This window comes from Centrocercus urophasianus, unplaced genomic scaffold, assembly GCF_019232065.1.
Source record: "Centrocercus urophasianus isolate 14NV4802_14NV808 unplaced genomic scaffold, USGS_Curo_1.0 seq_5, whole genome shotgun sequence".
In the NCBI taxonomy this organism is placed as follows: domain Eukaryota; kingdom Metazoa; phylum Chordata; class Aves; order Galliformes; family Phasianidae; genus Centrocercus; species Centrocercus urophasianus.
Window position 1 is genome coordinate 8,277,046 of NW_024885088.1, and position 24,255 is coordinate 8,301,300.

At 36.6% G+C, this 24,255-nt stretch overlaps 1 protein-coding gene across 1 annotated transcript in view; it reads left to right on the top strand.

The window, feature by feature from the left end:
- Positions 1 to 21,305, top strand: part of CCDC91 (coiled-coil domain containing 91) — a 142,234-nt gene extending 120,929 nt beyond the window's left edge. Inside the window, exon 14 of the mRNA XM_042835010.1 lies at positions 19,820 to 21,305. Within this exon, the coding sequence (XP_042690944.1) occupies positions 19,820 to 19,942 (123 nt within the window). The 3' untranslated portion in view covers positions 19,943 to 21,305. The remainder of the gene's footprint in view (positions 1 to 19,819) is intronic.
- The last annotated feature ends 2,950 nt before the right edge of the window (positions 21,306 to 24,255 follow it).

Below are 24,255 nucleotides of genomic sequence, written 5' to 3' on the forward strand. Positions count from 1 at the left end.
CAAGAACTGTTAAAAATATTTTGCTCTGGCTAAGGTAGTAACTGAGGTAGTACATGCTTTTCCAGCTCTACTTTTTGCTAGGTAGTTGCTGTTTGCCTCTGGTAAACATTGATTCTGGGCTAGTTGGACATTGGTCTAAATTGTACTGAAATGTTGAGTACAGTCTATCGTTTGTTTTTGTTATATAAACAAAGTGAATAGAAACTAAAAATAATACTACCGTTTACTGTTTTTGTTTGGTTTTTTTTTGTTTTTTTTTTTTAAATACAAGGCAATATGTCTGCATGCTACATCATAGGGAATGTAGGAGAAAGCACTTACCTTGATAGTTGCTGCTGCTACCACATTTGTAGGACCTACTTGTGGATCATATATCATTTATTGCCTCACTACTAAATATGGACATTTTTTATTTGAGTTCTTATTTTTGAAAGCTATTTTTTGTGTCTAAAAAGGTGGAAAAAATACAACAAAACAAACTTACATGAAGTAGTAAGATGCTAAAAATGAAATTGCGATTTAAAGTCTAATTCAATACTAGTTTAATACTTCTGCTTCTAGCTGTCTCTGGAACCTTGGTGAATAAGTGCATAATAAATCCATTATGCTTTCATATCATGAAATAATACATATATGTACTTCATTAAAACTTTATTTCCATGAAATTATTCAACTATAACCTCATACTTAAAAGTAAGAACTTGTAGTTTGCCTTCAACCCATCACCAAGGCCAGGAGAGTCGAATATTACTTTAAAGCATTTCTGTAAGCATTTTAGGGATGAAGGCAAACTATATCAAAAGCTGATCAGTTTGACAACTTTTTTTAGATACTGTATTTGCCTGGAAGATATTTTAAATGAAACATACATCCTGATAGGCAATGTAAACGAGATTTACTTTGAAACAGAAAATAGCACCTTTGGCCATCTTTATGAACCAGTGTTGAGTAGAATTATCACAACTGTTTCTATCTATATATTCAGTATTTTGATTCTGCGTGTACTCTTTGTGTTTTTGATGTGAAATACAGAGCCATAGAAAGACTAGATGAACAAATGGAGCTGGTGTTATTCCAAGCTATTGGCCTCACCTCTCTTCTTGTATGTCTTTCTTTTTTTGGTCAGTGACTGCAGCAGCAAGTAGAGCTTTGTTGTAGTAATCCCTGTTTGGTTCCCTGTCCATTCTACCCATGCTGTGGATCCCACAAACTATGAAGCTGTAATGTGTTTACAACAGTTTTATTAGTGGAAAATAGTGAGGATTTTTTCAGGGTAGAAAAAAACCAACACCCTCCCTTTCAAAATTATTTTCATTCGAAGATCAGTGACACTACTGACAAAATAGTTTTCCCTTTCTGAGGTGTATAAGTTGCACAAAAGAGCCTTACTCAGACAAAGGCATACAGTGCTGCATCAAGCTTTCCTTAAAAAGGAACATCAACAAAGCATTCAAATTATTTTTTTAAGCAGCGGGAGATTGATTTGAGAGAATACTGTAACACTTATGCTCCCATAAGAATAAGAAATATTCTGTCTGAAGAGTGGTATTCCATGCAGTCACTTGCTCAAAGGCTGTTCTTCTAGTCTCCTAGCTGGAACATCAGATCACTTAAATGTTTTCAATTTCAATTTGCATTGTATTATCAACTTAAGCAAGTATGTGTGTGTCTGTTTAAAGGGGACACCAGTGCAGACTAGAACGGCGCCCACAGTTCAGGCTGAGTTTTCATTCTTCCTGATATCTTCTGCTCTTGTACAGAATTCAAGAAAGTCACTATCACTTTTACTTCCTACTGGCTTGGGGTATCTTGGTCTATCTGCCAGTGACCTCCTCAAAGTAAATAAGGCCTCACAACTTCTAAAACACTCGTCTCATCAATGAATGCATAGGGCAGGGAGAGGTGTAATTTAACTCACCAATTGTGCAAGTTGACCCTCTTTTGAGGGGGCAGCTTTGTCTCTTGTAATTCCTTTATCCATGTTTAGAAAATAGCAAATACACAAACTGAGGAAAAACAAAAGTGTTTTGGAGTTCACTTTTCATTTTTAGTCACTGTGGGGTTTACTTATTAGTAGATACAAAATTTTCAGATAGCAGTGTGGTTTTTCCTGCTGATGTCTGGGTAAGCTGTCCAGAAACTGAGTCAATCTGAATTCAATTAAAAATATATATATATATCTGAATGTCTTAGAAAAACTTGAATCATCAAAGTAGCTAATTGGTCACTACTGTGCTTCAAACTAAACTCTGCTTCCAATTGTTTCTTGCTAGAAAAGTCAGGAAATTCTTTGCTTCATGTTTTTTTTTAAAAGACATGGAAAGTGTTCAGATTTCTTCTACATAATCTACTTAAATGTTATTTGTCTTTTGTCCATAACCAGGTATTTTCAACTCTGAACATTCCTCAAATGCAAGTGAGTTTTATGAAAAGGGGAGCTACAAAATTATTCTGTTGTTCAGTTCCAGTATTTTTATTGTAAGCCACTAATTTCAAGTTACTTATGAATCTCATAGTTAAGTAATTTACTGCTTATTGCTATTTATTGCTATTGAGTGCTTCATAAAGTTCTCATTCAGTGTTATCATTTGCATGTTTAGAGCAGGAAAAAATGCAGTACTTGAATATTTTACCTATGTAAACCGTTATGTAATTCTTAGTTTTAGTGACCACTAGCTGTGCAAAGAGAAAAAGGAATTCTTGTAGTTGACATACATAGGGAAAACCAAGCTGGGAGAGAGTTTTCTACCAAGTAAATGTTCTTGTACTGAGCATTTGTACTGAACACGTTACTGAAAAAAATGTTCTAAATGACAAAGATGTACTTTGTGAAGCAAATACATATAGTAACCATTTTCTGTGTTTGTATGTGTTGCTAAACTACTACCCCACATAGACAGCAAGCAAATTTTAATGTTTGGCATTGATCTTCCTTCGGGAAAGTTTACTGGAAACCAAACAAATTACATGTATCAGACAACTGCTTAATGTATGCAGCTTTTGTGGACTTCAAAGGGCGTATTTTGGCTTACAGAGGTTAAGAAATAAGTTTACATGAAGGGACTTGAGTAATCACTTGAATAACAGACTTACATTTGTTCAGTCTGCAGACGCTTGTCTGCCATCCCATCTCTATTTACATGGCAGAAGCTGAGAGCAAGGATATAACCATTGTAAGAGAAATTCACTGTACTGCTGTGTGTTCCTATGTGAATTGTGACGTTTTGCCTCATAATTTTTAGAAGATACATAGTTAAATGCTGTATTTATGACCAATATTTACCAAAATGTAAATACACACTTAATAATTGGAGATATTAAAATGAGATTTTTTTGGGGGGAGGAGGTGGGGTTAGTATTAGCTTGTTTTTTTTTTTCAGTGTTGTAGAAACTAAGAAACTGTACTATATTTGTATTTAAGAATCACTGGCAAGCTGGTATAAACCACATCTATCTTACTGCAAAACAATGAAAGCTAAGCTGTAAAGTTTCTTTTCTGGCATTGTGTAAAGAAATTATTACTTTAACTTGGTAGTGCTGTGATTACTTTTAGGTGCTGGAATCCTAGTTGTGCTTTGTAGTTTCCTTGACAAGATGCTTTCTGTACAGTTTTGCCCAGACAAAAAGATGTGTGGGAGTTTTCTGGTAAATCTGATATGTGCTAGGACAGTCAGCTTAGGTATCTACGGTACGACTAGAAGAACTAGAGATATTTTTACTCTCTGGTGAAGAAGACTGAGTATGTTTGGAAAACACTAGAGTTTCCCTTAGTACATGTTTACAGCAGTTCCTAAGGTGCAAGTTATCCTAAAATGCATTGGCCATAAGGTCTGTTTGTCTAAGATTCATCATTCTTTAAAATCCTAGAATGGTTTTTTTGTGAAAACTAATGTCTCGCATTTAAACTACTCAAGGTAAAGACTACAGGAGAATGCTTACATGTCAATGTAAATGTTCACATGAATTAAGCTTTCTACCCTGTTGAGTAAAGGTCAGAAGTTTCTCCTGGTCATTGAAATTCTGAGGAAGTGCCTGTAATTTACTTTTGAGTGCTAGCCAGGTGAGACTTACCTATATGTCTATATAGTTGCTGTTATTCATCAATCAAAATCATCACAAAATCATGTTAAGTTCTTCTTAAGCAAATTGGACTATAATTTCCCATTAGTAAAATTCAGTACTACAATTAGAATGATAGTTCTTTACATTATTTGTATGAATATGAAAAATACCTTAGCATGGAAAAGGTAGCCTACTTTGTAGTTTATAGCACTCTTTATTTTGAATTGAATCAAGTTAAGGGGGAAATCAGCAGACAAGAGATGATGTCTTTGGTTGGATATCAGACAGTTTGAGATATAGTTATTTGAAAACAAAATTATTGTAAGTAAATCTACAAAATCAGAAATGTCCTATTGGACTCAATTTTCAGACATACGTGTGATTTTTTTCTCACATTCAAGATTTTTAAATATCTATTTTAGAAAATTACATTTTCTCTGTAGAAAAATCTGTGTAATCGATGTCTCTACTTCTGAGGAAATGTTATGAGGTTTGGAATCATTTTCATTTTACTCATACATTAGTCTTTAGCTTTATTATCATATTTTTGGCACATAGTAATTAAAGAAATTTTTGTAGCATTTTGGCTTTCTGTCCAACCAAAAGTTGGCATAAAGTTCTACTATTATGTTGTTGTTTTGTCTACATTTTGTTGTTTCTGAAATGACTGAATGGTTGCTTTCTAGGCATTTGCTGTGTAGTTAACCTCTTTCAATTACATTTGACTGAATTCCTTCAACTTCTCCCATTGACTGCATCTTTGCTTTACTGCCTGTGCTTCTCTACAGGATGTATCCACTTTTGTGATACATCTATTGGCAGTAACCACTGCTGTTAAGCAAAATCTCCTGAAACTTGATTCTTAATATAACTTCAAATCCACAAAAATTACATTGTAAGAATATGGATTCTTAGGGTGAAGAAAAAAATATACATTTAGATTATATATCCTTCTCATTTATTTATTTATTTAATTTTTTGTCAGCCCATCTCCATTGTGCAACTGAAGAGGGCTCCTGCTACAACCTCAGGGGAGAGAGAAAAAGGCAACACCTGCAGCAGCACATTATCACCTTGTAGGCAGTTTATTTGGGAAAAGGTGCTGAGAATATGAGTCAGAATTTAAGCATAACTAGGTCTAAAATGATTTTTAAGATTTATGGTAATAGCACGTCCCATTGCTGTGAATGGGTAGGAAGTACTTGTGTTATAGTTAGGTAACTTTCATTTACTAATCCATTTGTTTTGTCACTTACAAAATCTTGCATCAGAAGCAGAGAATTCATTTTGTCTATGTAAAAATCATGCTTTTCAGTGATAGTGATTATCAAAATTTTGATTTGCATTCTTTTTAAAAGTGCTTGACTTCAAGAATCAAGCACAGCTTTCACCTGAAGGCTTATTATTTGAAGGCAAAGGCAAGTGAGAAAGTCTGTAAATCAGTTTCTCCTAAACTATTAATCTCAAATTAGTGATTTTTTTTTTTTTTTTTTTTGAATAAACTTGCTTTATTTTAATGCGACTTAGAACAAAGTACGGAGTTGTTATTCTTGTTTGTGAATGTTGTAGAGGGCAAACTCAAAGTTTAATTTCAGAATTTCAGAAAAAGTGTTTATGTTTTCCCTCAGGCCACATTAAAGGGAGCCTAAACCCTACATGTTACACGTTTTAACAGACTAGTTTCCTAGGTTCTAAAATTTGGTATCACCTTGAACATTTTTCTTTTAAATTCCATCCCCCTATCTTTCAACTTTAAAAGAAAAACAATAAAGCTGTATAATTTGAGGTTGAATTCATTGATTTGCTTTGGCAGCACAAAATTCAGTGTAAACAACAAACTTGTATGTAAAACTATTTAATCACATAATCTATTTTGGTATCTATATTTTGTATAGTTTTGTGTCAACTATTTTAATAATTTAGCTACAAGTTACCAGTGCAAAATTTCATGTTACTACAAAGCATGTCACCATCAGATAGGCACATATTTGTTACCAGGATTCACATATTGGTGCTTTAAATTAGCCTGATGTTTGAACATCTGTGCCCCACCCAGGATGAACTTGCGGCCGTCAGATCAGTGCCAAGAGAGACAGTAGTGTGATAGGGTCATTGAGAGTTCTTCAGCTCAGTTTCCTGCTCATTCAGCTGGGCCTGTTTTTTGGCCTTTAAAAGGATTAAAGAAACATTTACACTGAGGCTCTAGAAGCATTTTCACACTGCTCCTTTACCCAAATCAAAAAGCAGTATAAATCCAAAGAATTAAGAAAGGGTCATGTAAAATTGTACTGTAAGATGAGTTGGTACACCTGCTCTCCATTTTCTCTTCTGTGAATTACGTGATTAAGCAGTGTCCTGCATGTGGTACAGAAATTAGATGTGTGTTTTTCCTCAACTTTTGATCTCTCTAATATTTTGAAGTATCATTTCTAAATGTTAAAATGATGTAGGAATATTACATTCTATTGATCCTATTGGACAGTCTCCTTAAGAGCGATTTCTGACATTTTCTGCCACTTCTCAGTAATGAATGAAGAGAATTTTTAATTTCCTAGAAATTATAGTACTGTGTTTAAATGTTTAAAAATGCATTGGGGAAAAATACAACTCTCTGCCACTTACTTATGTTCATTAAAATCTAAAGGAAAATATAAAATAAGCAAAATTATAGTTTTGACTCTCCTTGATTAATCATGTATGTTGATGAAAGTGATTTAGTTGAAATACATAACCTATCGTATGTATTTTGCAATTATTCTGTAGTAAAATTACAAGAGTTTGAAATTCTTTCCTTAAGTTGAAACTGTTTCACATTTTCTTTTGTGCTTCACTGTCTAAGTCTTCAAAGACCGAAGTTATGCCTGTATTCTTTATCCAGGCAAAATTCCAGTTTAAACCAAAGTCAAGTGGTGTTATAGATGAGAAAAACTGTGATATCTAAGCCAAAAGGAAAAAAAAATGTCAGGATGAATTATCACATTCAACAGTGAGAAGGCCAGTTGTTACAATTTTTCAGAAGTGCTTAGATATATTGCTTTTAATCCAACATACATAAATAATTATATATACAAATGGTAAGATATATACCAACTTTGGATTTTGTCTGCAATCACATAATTGTTAAAATTTCTCTGTGGAGTACTCTGTTCACATGAACAAAGGTTTGCAGTATTAACATCACCCAGATGTATCCATTACTGGACAGTGTTTTTTTCTGTGTCGTTAGGTGATTAAGCAATACCTGAGGAATACACAAAGTCTGACATGCATGGTCCTTTTATTATGCAAGAATTTGACAAGAAAATAAGAGTTCCTTATTTCTTTCTATTGTTTATCAGGAAAGCTCTGTGTGATGAGAGGAAGTGAGGCATCCTTACATTCCTCCTGTCCTCTGTAAATGAGGCTCTTCTGTGTAACTCCTGATCCATCCTTCTTGTACTATAATTGTGCAAGACTTTAAAATAATATTTTTGGAAATCAGAATTATAACCAGATCATATCTTTTGAGATTGCTTCTTATGTGTACTGTACACTTACTCAAAATAAGTTTTCAAGTTAAGTACAGATAAAATTAATTCTTTACTAGATAAGTAGAATTAGGCATTTTTAGAGCAACATGTGGCTCTTCTCCTTAAGCTTTCAGAAGAGAATTTAAGATTGACTAAGAATAGCTGATAAAAATAATCAAAACAAACAAAACTCCACTAACAAAGGCTGTACATCTTTGTGTGAATGAACATAAGTACTCCTATTATAGCATCCTAATGAGAAAATGACAAAGGACAAATGTATTATGGAGTTTAAACATTTAATACTTCATTAGAATGAATTAAGTGGATGTTTAGAGTACTTGGTGAAGTTATTCTTAATGAAATATATACACTATTCATTTGTTGCCTTTTTCTTTTGAACTCATCTGTGTCTTTGTGGACAAGTTTGTACTACAATTATTTGTATTCCATGGGTGTTTCTTAATTCAGAATTTTTGTGTATGTGTAATTGGAATCATAGAATGGCATGAGTTGAAAGGGACCCCAAGAATCATCACGTTCCAGCCTCCCTCCCACAGGCAGGGGCATCAATGTCCAGATCTAGTACTAGATCTAGTACTAGGGCCCCATCCAACCTGCTCTTGAACATCTACAGGGACAGAGCATCCACAAGCCTCCCTGGGCAGCCTGTTTCAGCACCTCATCACTCTCTCTGTGAAGAACTTCCCCCGGACATCCAATCTAAACCGTCACTCATTGAGCTTCGAACCATTCCCCCTGTCCTTTCACTGCCTACCCAAGTAAAAAAGATTCTCCTTTTTATAATTCCCTTTTAAATACTGGAAGGTTGCAGTGAAGTCTCCTTGCAGCCATCTCTTCTTCAGGCTGAACAAGCCCAGCTCTTTCAGCCTGTCTTTGCAGGAGTGGTGCTCCACCCTCTGATCATCTTTGTGACCTTCCTCTGGAGTCTCTCCAGCAGCTTCACATCTTTCCTGTACTGGGGGCCCAAAACCTGGACGCAGTACTCCAGATGGGGCCTCCTGAAGACAGAGTAGAGAGTGACAATCACCTCCCTGTTCCTGCTGGCCACCCCTCTTCAGATGGAGCCCAGTATACACTTGACCTTCTGTGCTGCAGAAGCACACTGCTGGCTCATGTTTAGTTTTTCATCCACCAGGAACCCCAGGTCCTTCTCCACACGGTTACTCTCAAGGGCTTCTTCCAGTATCTAGGATTACTCCATTCCAAGTGCAAAACCTCTCATTAGGTTCACACGGGCCCACGTTTCAAGTTTGTTGAGGGCCCTCTGGATGGCTTCACTTCTTTCTACCATGTCAACTGCACCACTCATCTTGGTGTCATCAGCAAACTTGCTGAGGGTGCACTCCAACCCATCATCGATGTTATTGATGAAAATGTTGAAGAGCTCTGGTCCCAAGACAGACCACTGGAGGACACTGCTTGTCACCAGCCTGCACCTGGACATAGTGCCATTCAACACAACCCTCTGTCTATGGCCTTCCAACCAATTCCTTATCCACTGAATAGTCTATCCCTCAAATCTATATTGTTCCAATTTAGAGATGAGGACGTGGTGGGAGACCAAGTCAAAGACCTTGTACAAGTCCAGGTAGATGACATTGGTCACCTTGCCTTTTTCCACTGATGATGTCACTCCATCATAGAAAGCCATTAGATTGATCAGGCACAACCTTCCCTTGAGAAAGCCTTGCTGGCTGTCTCGGATCACCTGCTCATCCCTCATGTGCCTTAACACATCTTTTAGGAGAATCTGTTCCATGATCTTCCCGGCACAGAGGTGAGGCTCACTGGCCTGTTGTTCCCTGAGTCCTCCTTCCTTCCTTTCATGTAAACGAGAGTGATGTTTCCTTTTTTCTGGTCTCCATGAATGTGAGAAATACAAGAATCCTGACTGCCAGTGAAGGCTGTGGCAAAAAATTCATTTAGTACCTCAGCCTTCTCCATATCTGTCGTAGCTCGTTCTCCTTTCTGATTTACCAAAGGAGGTATGCTCTCTTTGGCCTGCCTCTTTTGGCCAATGTACTTATAAAATCTCTTCTTGTTTTTAACATCCCTCACCAAGTTCAGTTCTTGTCCATGCCTTTGCTTTTGTAATCTCCTCTCTGCAAATTCAGACAGCATCCCTGTTTTCTCCCCAGGTGACATGCCCTGGTTTCCACAGTAGTACAGTCTCTTCTTTTCCCTCAGACTGACTTGCCAAGTCCTGTCAGTTTCCTGCTTCCCCTGCCCACTTTCTTGTTTGGAGAGATGGAGAGCTCATGTGCTCTCAGAAAGTCATCCCTGAAGAGTAGCCAACTTTCTTCCACTCTTTTGCCTCTATGGACAGCTTCCCAGGAGATCTCACCCAACAATCCCTTAACCAGCCTGAAATTTGCTCTCCCTAAGTTCAGAGTCATGACCCCACTCTTTTCCAGGCCCATGTTCCTTGAGATCCCAACCTCAATCAGGGCATGACTGCTGCAGCCTAGGCTGCCTTCAGACTGAATGCCTTTAATGATCTCCTCTGCACTGGTGTGCATCACATCCAGCCACACTTCACCTCTTGTTGGTCTATCCAATACTTGAACTGGAAAGTTATCATCCACGCACTCAGGAGATTTCTCGTGGATTCTTATGGATGCCCCATTGCCAGAGGCATTGAAAGCCAGCTGAACGTGGCTCTGGGCAGCCTGGGCTAGTGGTTAGTGACCCTGCCCACAGCTGGGGGGTTGAAACTAGGTGATCTTTATGGTCCTTTTCAGTTCAGGCCATTCTATGACTCTATGATTCCTGGAACTCTTGCAGCTTGCTGTGTGATTTTCCCTGCAGTTATCCAGATGATTGAAATCTCCCATTAGGAGTAGTGCCTTCAAACACGCCACCTCCTGAAGCTAAATGAAGAACGGCTCATCAGCAGGCTACCCTTGATCAGGTGGCCTGTAGTAGACCCCCTACTACCAGATGTCCTTTATTAATTCTGTCCCTAATTCTAACCCACAGGCTCTCAACCTGCTCCATTTCTTAGAGGGAGCTCACAGTCTATCCAGTCTTTAATGTAGAGGGCAACTCTCCACCCGTCCTACCTAGCCTCTCTCTCCTATAAAGGTGATAGCCCTCTAGAGTGGTATTCTGGTTTTGTGAGTCATTCCACCATATTTCCATGATAGCAACCCGATCATATTTTTCCAAGCACATCATGATTTCCAACTTCTCATGCTTATTTCCCATGCAGCTTGCTTTACTGTAAAGGCACTTCTGTTGGCCTTTCTGACACATCACCTTTATGTAGGGACCCTCAAATCTCCAGAAGAAATTTTTCCCCCACTGTTTCCTGAAGGGACATGAGGAGTTTTCAGACAACGGGTCAGCAATATATCCTCCTCTGAGGAGTTCCCACAGAATCCTATAGGACAGTTCAGAGGTTTTTCTCCGCAATCTCCTGGCCTGACAACAACCCCAGTCCTTTCTCTGTCCCATCACACTCAACAGTCTTCACTCATTTGATCAAGTATAAAGCTCCAGACTACTCACTCTACCCTAGGAAGTTTCATTGCACCCCCTTCCTACCTAGTTTAAAGCTTTCTCAGTGAGCCCCACTAGCTGTTGGGCTAGGATCTGTTTCTTAGATCTTAGAGATAAGATCTGCAGACCCATCTGCAGCCGTTAAGACCAGGTGCTGAGTAAATTGCTCCATGGTCAAAAAACCCCAAAGTTCCCGTGGCAGCACCAGTCTCTCAGCTGCTCATTTATTACCTGGGTTTTCCCAGTCCACTCTGTGTCCGTCACTGCCCCTGAAGTGATAGGAGAACATATCAGTTGTGCTCCCGCTCCCTCACAAACTGCCCTAAAGCCCTGAAGTCTTTTTTGATCATTCGCAGGCTTATCTGAGCTACTGCCTGCCTGAACTATCAGTAATGGGTAGTAATGAGAGGGGTGAACCAGAGCTGGGAGTTATGTCCTTGACTCATGCCCCAGGGAGGCAGCACACTTCCCTGCAAGTCAGGTCCTGTCTGCATATGGTGCCCTCTGTTCCCATGAGGAAGGAATCACCTGCAACAATGACTCTTCTTTCTTTCTTGGCAGAGGATGTCTGGAGATGCAGTTGACTGCCCTGCCCTCAGTGATGTCTCAGGAAAACCTTTCCACACCTCCTCGCTCACCTCCCTTTCAATTTCCAGTGCCTCAAGCCTATTTCTCAGGGAGCACCTGGGGAAGCGAGGTTGGTTGGAAAGGGGTTCACCCGTGAGTCCAAGCTGGGACTGTCTTCCAACTCTCCCCATCTCTCAGGCCCGCCCTCCCTGTGTCAGACAGTGACAGGGCAGGGGGTCCATCATTTTCAAGGGGGTATCTCTATCCCCCTATAGCCTTTTTCTCTGGCATGCCAGGGAGTTACTTCACCAGTCAATCTCTCAATGTTAGGTATACTGATAGCGTAGGAACAGTTAAAAATTTTATGAAGTTGATGTTATCCACCTTAGTTTTTACTAGATGGGAAAATTAATCAGGTCAATATGATCAACTTGGATTAACTGAAACTAAAATAATCTGCAATTTTGTTTTTGTTGTTATAGGCCAACTCCTTGTCCTTTTACAAGTCTCTATTGGCAACAAGAGGATCCTTAGGAATCTTGAAGCAAAAAACATGGCTAGTGATATCTTTTTGAGCAGGCATATACAAGGCTGTCAAACTGCAAGGGAGACGTTCCACAGTGATCAACTTTATTGTAATTCTCAGGAGATGGAATTATCAGCAAAAATCAGTAGATTGGCCAAGATCTCTTACATCTTTAGATTTTATGGTATCATTTCTTTTTTTTGATTACATTGTTGCATCAGCAGCTTTTTAAGGTGCTTCTGCAGCAGCTGCTCTGAATTTTGCTGCAGAAGTTTGGCTTCAACTTCCAAATGGAAATATTCAGTAAAATGGATCTGACCGTGAAAACATGAGCAATCCAATCAGTACTGAAGAAGTCCTTTAAGTGTGGCCTCAGAAATGCCTGTCTGGGTAGTAGAAAATTAGTTTTCTATTCCCTAAACCTTAATGCATAATTACTTATTTCAATGCATATGTGATTACTGCTGAATTAATTTACCAGATTTACTGCAGCCTGATTCCTTGTTGAGTTTCTTTTTGAGAATCTATCTACAATGGTAATATAATTTTAGATCTAGATATAGGTAATTTTAGATATAGGTATAATTTTAGATCTGCCTTCAAGTATGTATGTTTTCATCCCGTCACATCTTATAATCTGTGGTTATGATGTTTCACAGAAGCCCTGTGTAGTTTCTAGCAAGTCTTTAGCAGCCATATTAAAACAGCATTTTACAGTGCCTAAAACTAACTTGGGTACTTACAACAGTAAGGACCCAGGATCTGGCAAGCCTGGATAGAAACCTGTCAGATTGTTTAGGTATCCATGGTTTAGGTGCTATTATATGTTTCCAGTTCCTACTTCCGTATCAGAGAAGGTGATCTGATGAAGATGGCCTGTAGTTACATTATTGTCTTCTGCTTTGCACCTGCCCAGCTCTCCAGCCTGTCCAGGTCTCACTGAATGGCAGCACGGCCTTCAGGCGTGTCAGCCAATCCTCCCAACTTCGTATCATCAGCAAACTTGTTGAGGGTGGCCACTATCCCCTCATCAAGGTCATTGATGAAGATTTTGAGCAGGTACTGTACATATCAGGGACTATGTAGCAGAAACAAATGCTAACCATTTTTCTTTCAGAGATTTTGCGGACACTGCTGAGTTCCATGCTGGATAGAATCAAATGCAGCTCAGGAGTGGATACAGCATAGATTCACTCTCATAGCTCTATTTGTAACATAGTTGTAGTGACGTTCACAGAGTTATCAAATTGAGTTAAGGTGCTGAGTATTGACAGGGATGACAAAGTTATCTAGAGGATGATTGGTATCCACTGCAAATAATTATTTTTTTTCCCCCACATTAAAGAAAATCTAGTGCCCAAAGGAAAATAAGAATTGGTCCTGTGTGACATAACATGTGGGAAGTTGGGTTTTATTTGAAACCTGCCCAGTCTAAGCGAGCATTACTAAACACGTCTATAAAACATTGAAAGCAGCCTTGCCTTCAAAGTAACTCCCTATTATGCTTTTCCATTAATTGAAATAAATACGGTTTTCACATAATATACAGGTGCCAAATTTAATTGTTTTGTTATTTTATTAGTGGAACTGATCTGTGCAGTTCTGCTGCTCTTCAGTAATTCTACAAGAGAAGAACAGTGGGATATGACAGCATTGGGATATTTTTGCTTTAAAAATAGAAAACTATAAAAAAAGAGATCTGACTTCACGTACTTAACGAGCATTTTCATGCTTTGGATATTATGCTGTAAGGAAGACACTTGTTTTCTACAAAATCAACAAGTTTTTCCAAAAGCTTTTCTTTTGGAAGCCTTTAAAAATAAATGAGGCGCATGTCTACATGACACACATGAGTGACTTTAATAGTGGGAGAGTCAGTAGTGTATTGAAGATTTTATAGGCATCTGAAATCAGTTTGCAGAGTCAGGACCTCAGACTTTAAGGTTATACAAGGGCATTTGATTGTATAATATATCTAGATACTTAAATACTGCTTAAATGTATTTCCGTATGTTTGTCTTAAGTATGTTGTATCTGAGTGCTGTACCCATCAGCAATTACAGTAGCAGTACAGTAACTCTATATACTTAGTATATGGCAATAACCTGTAAATAGTTTAGTAAAGGAATCCTATGTTGCTAAGCTATTCAATAGATAGATCTACCCAGCTACAAGTGAATATTTCCATTATTATTTTTGTTCTCCTAAATAATGCCCTTTTTTCACCTTTTACAGTAGTCTGAGCAGGTGCTGCAATGATTTTTAGCTCCTTTATGCATTCCTTGATTGAGAGTAAATTTTCTTCTTTTATTTATGTGAAGGAAAGTTGGCATTTTCTTACATTCTTATGTCCAACTGGGAGAGAGTGGAGATTCTGAGAGGTTTACAGGGTGTTTTCTCACCACTTTCAGCAGACTAGGCAAATCTGTTTTAAAGATGTCTCCAACATATGGGATTATTTTAATGGTTTCACTGATCAAGTTTGGAGCCTAAATTCCTTAAGGATTAGAAGTTGCAGCATTATTTATTATAAGGAGAAAAAACATTTTCACATTTCAGACTCTTTCTAGAGATTCTGTCTTGAACACTGATGACCTTCTAATGAGTAGCAGATACTGTATAAATTATAGCCATGAAGAACCTCATTTTTGTATACTTAGTAAGTGTTATCAATAGTAGAAATTCACAGGTGAACAGACAAAAATGTCCTGTCCTGGGATTAACTTGAAAATAGGCTCTGCTTCCCATATGTACCATATGGATCTGTTTTCCTTCTCATCCTTTAAAGGAATGAGAGGAACTAGTTCATTGTTTCCTCATCCAACTCACAGATTTGCAGGTTCCACTGAGTAATTTTTTGTGTGTTATATTTAATGCACTAGGGAAATTTTTAAAGCCTTCCGTTCAATCTATGGAGAGAAGCTCATGTTAGTTCACTACAAAAACTTTCTGAAACCATAGTTTTATTAGAAAATATGACTACATTGCTGAACTTCTCTAGCTGTGGAATTTTTCAGAATCATGTCTGTGGCTCATGTGTGGATTAGCTGTGAAAGAAAAAAAAAAAGAAAAAAGACCACAAAACATAAATCATAAAAATTGTACCAAAAATTGTACCCTCATTTTTTATTTTTCCTCAAAGAGAAATGTCTACGAATCAGACTGTGAGAAGACACCTATGAGTCTTATAATTACACTGCAATATTCTGTTGAACACTTGAGTTTGTAAGCCAATATGCAGCACAGTATATACAACGACTTTTGCACTAAGTTGCAGTAGTACATTTGAATGGATTATTCCATACTGTGAATGGGAGCAGGAAAATTCTGCAAAAGCTGAGGTTGTAATTACACAAGAAAACTCAATGTTTCAGAAAGAATTATGTTATTCATAAAAAGTGACTGCAGTTAAAAATTTATGTAAGATTTAAAATGCAGTCATTTCATTCACTTAGGACTGAAGTGCAGGTCATTCTTTAGAAAGACCATTTTTTTGTCTGTATTTCATAATGCAGAGTGATGTTATATGATGTTTTAGTGAACTTTTTACAAGTTATTAAAGATTTACATACAATTACAGGTACAGATTTACATACAATTAGAACAGAAATACCTAAGTTTTAATTTGATCACAGCAATGATTGACAACAACAAAGAAGTTGTTTTACATCTAGAGCAATTGCTCCATGAACAACCTAGTGTACTTTTAATATTATATCAAGTGTGTAGAATGAGCCATTAAATAATGTTCTGATTCTAGTAGGTCTTTAAGTTTTTTTTTTTCCTTTAGTCCTTAATTTTTAAGGACATAAGAGTTTAGGAGAAGCAGTTTTCATCATGAACACATTTGACTAATATTGTGTTCTCCATGGAGATACTTTTCAAAGTAACTCGGTTACTTTTACAAAGGAACTCGGTTAAAATGGAATTATAACCAAGATTAATTATAGTTATACACCAAATTAAATATAAAAGAAGATAAATTTACAAGAAATACAATAAAATCATCTTGATTACTTTTACCTACAGTACTGAAATGTCTTTTTTTCTACTGAGGAGGACTTGGAGGACAAGAAGATGGTGAAATATGTAGGATTGTTCATATTACTAGTCACTTGGAAAATATGTGTAATGACATCATAACAGTGTCTATAAATAATTCCTTGTGGCTAATCACTATTGAATTTAAAGGAATTACCTTGGAATTAAATTCTATTCAACAGCTAACAAGCAGCTACTTGTAAGCACGAAATAGGTGAAAAGCCTTTTTATCAACTCCACTAATCTAGACCTATCAAGCTCAATCTTCAGAACACATTCTGCTACACATCAATCTAAGTATTTTCAATTACGTGAAGTATTGATTTTACATTTGAAATTTCCTGTCTCTTCATGAACTTGATTTTCTTTGAATGGCAAGGGTACTTTTCAGGATTTGAAGTTTTTAATTCTCTTCTAAGGATAAATAAAAACAAGTATATGAATGTATTAAAATGATTTATTGATGTATTCAGTACTTTGCATCATTGTTTTGCATAAAGAATTCGCAGGAGAGAAAACCTGATTTCTGATTTCATGATGTTTAAGAGAAGATGCTCTGCTTTATTAAATAGTAATGCCATGTTTATTCTTTATTTTTATAACATGCATGATTGAGATCAACTTTGAAAACTTCCAGTTAAAAAGTAACAACAGTACTCAATATCTTCACTCATTTTTAGTCTCAAGTCATTGTAAACATTAAAACCTTTTAGAATTACAGAGACAGAAGAGTGAGTGGAATTGCATTTGGCTACACTAATCATCAGATTATCATTTGAAGTACTGATAAATTGTTCAGTGTACATTTTTAGAAATGTATTTGCCATTTTCTACAGCTTGAAATCTGTTGCTACTGGAAAATAATGTTGTCTGGCAAATAGTTTTCAAAGATATTCATGTAAACACCTTAATATTTACACAACAGGGAAAAGTAAAGGATCTTTATGTAACAATTTTGCTTTCTTTACATCTCTGACAGAACTTTAAGCCACTGTGAGGTTAATAATAAAATGTATCTTTACTATGATTAGATCCTAACTTCGTCCTTATAACTTCATACCTGAACCTAAATTTGAGTTTTCTGTAAAATATTTTAGCATTTACCAGTAAGAGATAAAATAATTGATATATAGTAAATACTTAAAGAGTTCTGACTGCATTTCTACTTTAGCCATTTGAAATTTTTAGATGTTTGAGAAATAGTTGGTGGAGGAAGAACTAAGAATTTATGCCCTGAAAATGTGTCTATTTGTGAGTAGTTATGCTAGAAAGGGAAAACGTGAAGGATGTGAATGCTTCTAGGTCATGACATACAGAATTGGGAGCACTGAACTGGATAAATTTAATATGATTGAAAACATTAATACTAAATACAGTGTTGGTAGGATGTAGAAAATCTCCTCTCTTGTGGTAGATCAAGACCAATGCAGTACATTTTTCAGTATCTGCAGGATTAAAACAGCTAACTTAATTTGGTTATATGAATACTCCATCCCTAATATGCTATTCATACTGATTATGTCTGCATATGAGTCACATTCAGTTTGAATTTACCAGATTTCCATGAATGTTTGCTTAAGTAATGACATCATTCCATGAAGTGAACAGGGCCTTCTAAATACAAAGGGACGACTGTTTAGAAAAACAAGGTTTAAATAAACCTGCTCGTTTAATTATATATTATGCAAGGAGCAGCACAGTAATGTTGCGGCAGTCTTCAAAAAATCTGGCTGTTCCAAACACTTCATTAAATAATCTATTACATAATGAAGCTTCACTGGATTTCTTTCTGTTTCCCAGTTAACTTATCCATTAATGGCAATGCTCTCTTTTTGAACAGCCATTTCAATGCACTATTTTCAAAATCAGTATCATTTCACTATTGTTTTGTCTTGTGTCATGCAAAAATCCTCAGTCTTTTCTGACCGTTTAGTCAGCTACTTCAGCATGGAAAAATTTTAAAATGTACCTTTCAAGGTGAAGCTTAACTGACGAGTTCTGAACTTTTATGTTATTGAACTTACATAAACTTTTAACAATCAAGTGGCTTTATTTACAAAGGGAGACTTCCAACTAACTACTTGAGCCTCAACAAAGGTTCCTCAAATTTGTTATTAATTCATGAAGTGTAAAGTCTATCTCAAGCCTGAATAAATTCATATTGCAGCCAATAGCTGCACACATTGACCATTTACTTAGTTCTGAGTGAAATAAACTTACAGTGTATAATTGGAGTTCACTGTCTTGATACAATTAACAGCACAATATCAGAACACACATTTGGTAAGCTACTTTAAAGAAGTAGCTATTTCTGAAGAATCTGCAAGGAAAAGTTGCAAAAAAAAAAAAAATAATAAAAAAGAGCTTAGCCAAAGCTCTTTATCAAAGCTCAATAAAGGACTCTCTTAGTAAGAGAGTCAAGACGATGCAATATGCCATAAAAGGAAAACCACTGAAAATCAGTTTCACGTTCCAATTTCATCCAACATATCTACCAAAAGCAATAGGATTTGATGACATAATAATATTTAGAGAAATTGGATTCTCGAGAACTTTCAAAAGACGTAACATATGATTTTATATGAATTGGACTGTATCTATCCATTCCCCAGAGGGAATGGTCAAGTCAGAAGCAGAAAAACATCTGCAAGTTTCTTCATACAAAGTGTTCTTTATATTTTGGAGTAGAGAATCAAGATACCTTTCATATCAGGAGAAATCCATCATCACAGCAACAGTGTGCCCATTTTGTTCTTTGTTCTCGACTGTCTTTTATACAGATACGGGTTCTTTAGAGCTTGGTTTAGCGTTTCCAAGTCTTTCAATTTCTTGTCAGTAGCAGCTGTTATTTAAATAAGAGGGCTGCTCTGAAAGTTATACCTCCTATTTTATTATGTTGGCCCACAATGTCAGAGGCAGATGTTGGTGGTATGGCAGTAGAGGTCGAACCTCCCCAGCTAGTATTCCCTTCCATTTTGTTGCTGTGTGACAGATGGCAGTAAAGTGGGGTCTGACAAAATGGCATATGAAGCAAAAGTGTTTCAGAGAATTCCTCTATGCAGAAAAAAATGGAGCTCACTAACATTCGCTGATGCTTGTTGAACATTTCTGGAGACCAAACAGTGAATGTAAGCACAGTGAGACAGTAGGTAGTACATTTCAGTAGTGACAACAGTGACAGTGGGGCACATCTGCTGGTGCAGACTTTTATGAGCACAACATGCAGGCTCTTGTTCATCATAGGCAAAAATGCATAGCTAATGTTGGTCAGTATGTTGAAAAATAGTGTTTTGTAGCTGAGACTTTGCTCTATCAAATAGTGTTATATGTTCTTCCTGTCTGTTGTAGTTTCCATGGAAATAAATAGAAGGCATTGCTTTTGAAGTGACCTACATACATTTTATTTTGGAAAGAAATAATTGTATAAAAGCTGATACTAAACTGTGTGTATTAAAAATTCTTTTTGTGGGTGGTAGCTGAATTTGGAGTTGGAATTTTTGTTGGTGAGTATGTATGAATTTTTGCTAATTAAATCCTAACATTTATTTCTATGTTCTCTTATTCTTTCTTTCTTTCCTTATTTCAACAGCTTGATCAAGTTATTCGTCAGAGAAATCTGTCTAGTTTGGAACTTTTCCTCTCATGTGCACAGAAACAATTAAGCAGTTTATTAAATGAAGACCCAACCGCAACACAGGAAAAGAGAGACTGACATTCTCTATACCACTGATACAGTATGATTTGTGAACTTGCAAATCTCAGTTTAAAAAATGGCAAATGTCTTCATTTGGGAGTGTATCATTGGTTCAAGATTTCTCTGAAACTATACTTGAGAGAAGTATCTGTGTATTCAGTTTCTTCTTTTAACGTGAAAAATAGTTTTAATTTACGATTTAATTTTATTGTCTTTTCTAGTAGCCTGTGATTGAAGCTCTAGGCAACTACAGCAATGATGAAAAAATTCCCTTTCATTTCTGGTTTAAAGGTGTTATCATATCTTGATGTAATTTTTTAGTATTTCTAATTTTAAAAGAAACTGAAAAAAAATTAAATATACACACAAGTCTATCTTTATTTCTCAAGTATATGCCCAAGTGCATTGACTGAAAGGAGTGTGAGAAGCTTATTAGCTCTTATCACTTTGGATGCATAAGGGAAGAATCCGTGTTGAAAGATAAGAGCTTTGACAGTCATTTCTTCAGACATTTGTAAACAACTCCAGCTCTACTGACAGAAAAAAATTAAAAACCATGCAGTGCATCATGTTAGAATAGTTCCAAACATTACTGTAACCAATGTCTGGTATGTATAAATAGAATACATTCTGTTTTACAAAGCTCAGAGACCTCAGTTTCAGGAATAAGATATACGTAATTATGTGAATATGCATACTGCACTGCTGCAGTGGAATTTCTGACAGAATAAGGAGAGCGTCATGCTGACCTCAGATGTCATTTTTAAACCCATTGAAGGAAGTAGTAATAATGCCAGCTGACAATGGGCTTTGGATCAAGTCTGTGAATGGGAAACTCCGTGCCTACACTCTATTGATTGTAGACCCGAAATCTTAAGTTTTAAAGTTCTGAATGAAATGATGCCTAGAAATATAAATAAACTGAGAATGATACCTCTGATGATGAGCTTGTCATCCAGTGGGGACCCATGGGCAATTCTTGTTATTTTCTGGTGGTTGTGATTTTTTATTCCACTTTTTTTTTTTGTTTTTCCACTGGCAGTCACTTTTCATAAATTGCTTCCTTATAGCTGTAAATTCCAAATAGTTTCCTATGTGTTTGTTAATATGAAATGTGTATTGCAGACAGTTTGTTTTTGTTTAAATCTTTTTCCGTGCTTACTTTTTGTAATCAGACAAAAGTTTTTGCCTTCTGTATGGCTGTGGGGTTTCACTGAATAAGTAAATGATGCAGATTTTATTAGCTAATGATCTCTCCCTCCAAATGTATGAAAATCCAGATCTTTTTGATTGACTGACCAGTTTCCTTTTCATCTGGTAAGCCAAAAGATATTTGAGTGTTGATGAGTCCAAACCATCTTGTTTACCTAGGTGGAATAAAGTATGGTAGAATTTGCTTGCACTTTGTTCTTACCATTTGTCTTCATCAGTTTTGCTACAGAAGAGTTTTATTGTGTTTCAGCAAGATGTGGTCATGGAGAAGTGGGAGAAGCTTATGATTATTGTCAGTAAGATGTTACTGATAACTATCTTCCCTAGTGGAACAAGTGGAACATCATGTGTTAGTCTCCACTCCTGAATATTGTGATTATCACATAGAACAGCAGGGATTTTTTTTTTCCTTACCTTTGGCACTTCTAGTGCTTTAGGTGTTCTCTCTACCCTGTGAGAAAAAATGAAGAATTAGATGACAGACATACAAAATCAGACTGGGAGCACTGACTGCTTTCAAAACTGCAAGTCTCAGAGAAGAAATTCAGATATGCAGCAGGAAAAAAAAAGAGCGAAGTAGTATACAAACTTTTCATTATGTGTTAAACTCCATCTCCTCCTTGTCATGCACAAGAGATTATTTTTAGTTTTCATTATTTCTGCCTAATCATAGCGTCACTGAGTTATCTCTAGATCTGTCTGTGTCCATGACAGGCCCACAAGCCCACTGGCCCAGAAAAAGGGAGAGTGTTGATGGCTTACAGGCCAGTTTGTCCCAGTACTGTGACTAATGGGGCAGGGCACATACGGATCCATGCCCTGGGAAATGGAAAAGGAAAGGGGGAAGGGTAGGGAGATGGGCCTAAAAACAGAACAGTGGCAGTGATCTGAGGAGGAAAGTTAATTTACTACATATTATATCAGAATGCAAGATAACACACTATAATGCAATATATAATTGGAATTGAGGCTAATACATCAAATGAGAGAGAGAGTGTCCGATACCGATGGCTGGGGAGCATACCCATACACTGCCAGGCAGCAAGAGAGAGTGAGTCCTGTGACTTGCCAGCTTTGTCTTCCCTTCTGAACACAGTGTCCTCTGTAGTGTGTAGTTCTCTTCTGAGAGCCAGGTATATTCAGAAAATTGTCGGTCCATGGAAGTGGGGCATTGACTCTTTAACTCTCAGTGCTTTACATGATGCTGTGATGTGGAATACCAATAACGAAAATCATAAAACCATGACATCATAGGAAAATAATTTGTGGAAACTTTGGTAGAGGAATGTCAGGGGAAAGTTTGCAAAACCATTCTAATTCATGGCAGGTGATATCACAGGTATTTTTTTTTTAATCACATTATATAAATAAATTTATGATATCCTGAAAAATAGCATTTTAGATAAGTTGAAAGCCTAAAGGTTCAAACTTTATCTGCCTCCAAGGCATGACTGCTAGTGCAATTAAGTTTCTATAATAAATAATCCATATTCTTTGTATCCTAGATAACATAAATAATTTTGACAAGAATTATGTGCAGTGGGAGAAGCAAGAAGCCCTAGAACTCATGCATAGGTTCAACAAAATCTAAAATGCTCAAGCTCTTCAGTCTGCAGTCGTATAATATGCATACTATATGCATGTATATGATTATTGGCTTTATATTAGAAATTAGCTATAAACCTGATTATATTAGAATGTGTCTAAAAGCTAAGTAAAACAGTAGTCATAGATCTAGTGTATCTAATGGTGTCTTTATTAGCATCAGTCAGGCTCATCCTATTTGATAATTTTCGCTTGATGATCTAGACCGGGGAAAATCAGAAAAGTGAGATTTCTAGCCAATAATTTAATGTTGCTAATGACTATTTTGATACCATACAGACCTATGCATCTGTGTTGTATTTCTGCACATTTCTTTTGGCTTTCAATCTGCTTCCTTTACAGAATTATAGTTTAGCTCTGAGATTATGTATATATAAGTAATTAACAAAGAAGTCATTTTCCACTCTCGTTTTGTACAGTGTCTATATCTGAGGTAAGTGAAGGAATATTTTAATTTTGCCTTGCTCGAGGAATAACTTTGTTAAATAAAAGTCATTTTTACAAAGCATTTATTTCCTTCACTGTATCACAACACAGCTGAACAAAGAAAAAGCAGTAATCATTTTGAAGGCTGAGTTTGCACTAGCATTTTAAGATTTTTTGTGCATCATTACACTGGCTTCTGCTCAAAAGTTGCCTCATCTCCTGCCAGCTCAGTAAATGGCAATGTTAGTTCCTGACTGTCTGAAACTAGTGGTGTAGGCATGACCTTAAAGGGCCTGTTTCCTATTCAATACTGAAGTTCCTATATAAAATGGTGGAGCCTCCTCTTCCACTGCATTGATGCCCACACACTTGAGCTTGCAGAATTTTTCCTCCCCCTTGGATGCAGAGATTTCATTTTGTTTCATAACAGGTAATAGCCAATGATTAAAAATTACTCAACACATATAATTTATGCTTACTTTCAGATAATGGACAGTATTGATGCAGTATCAAATGGACATTTTTCTGTTTCCCATCATTTACTTCAACTGGTTTAGGTACTGTAAATGCTGATGCAGGAGTGACTAACTTATTGACAAGATTGTCCTGAAATTTTTTACATGGCCATTCTGAATATTGTCTGGAAAGGCTTCTTAACTCCTGTGTCATTCCTGTTTCATCAGTGGATTTCAAACATGCCAAAGAAAGCTCAGTGTGGAAAACACCTTATTCATGGGTATAATTTGGATCTTCAGGAATAGGCTAAACAAATCTTTTTCTGTGATGTTTCCAAAAACATTGTCCTAAGGCTTCAAGAATCAATTGTCTATTTTAGAGTATTTCTTGTAGAGCCTCCATAAAACTAATAGTGATGCTGATGAATCAGGGTCATATTTGGACGGCTGAACATTAAGGGGAAACCAAGGAACTTGTGGAGTTGATCGGAGTTTGTGTTTGGTTTGTTAGTTAAAGGAAAGGACAGAGATGTGTACACTTCTCATTGCAGACATTACCTAAGCAGTTCGCTTGTCATGGTGATGCAGTAGCTAAAAATATCCTCACCAAGCTCTATTGCATGCAGAGCAAAA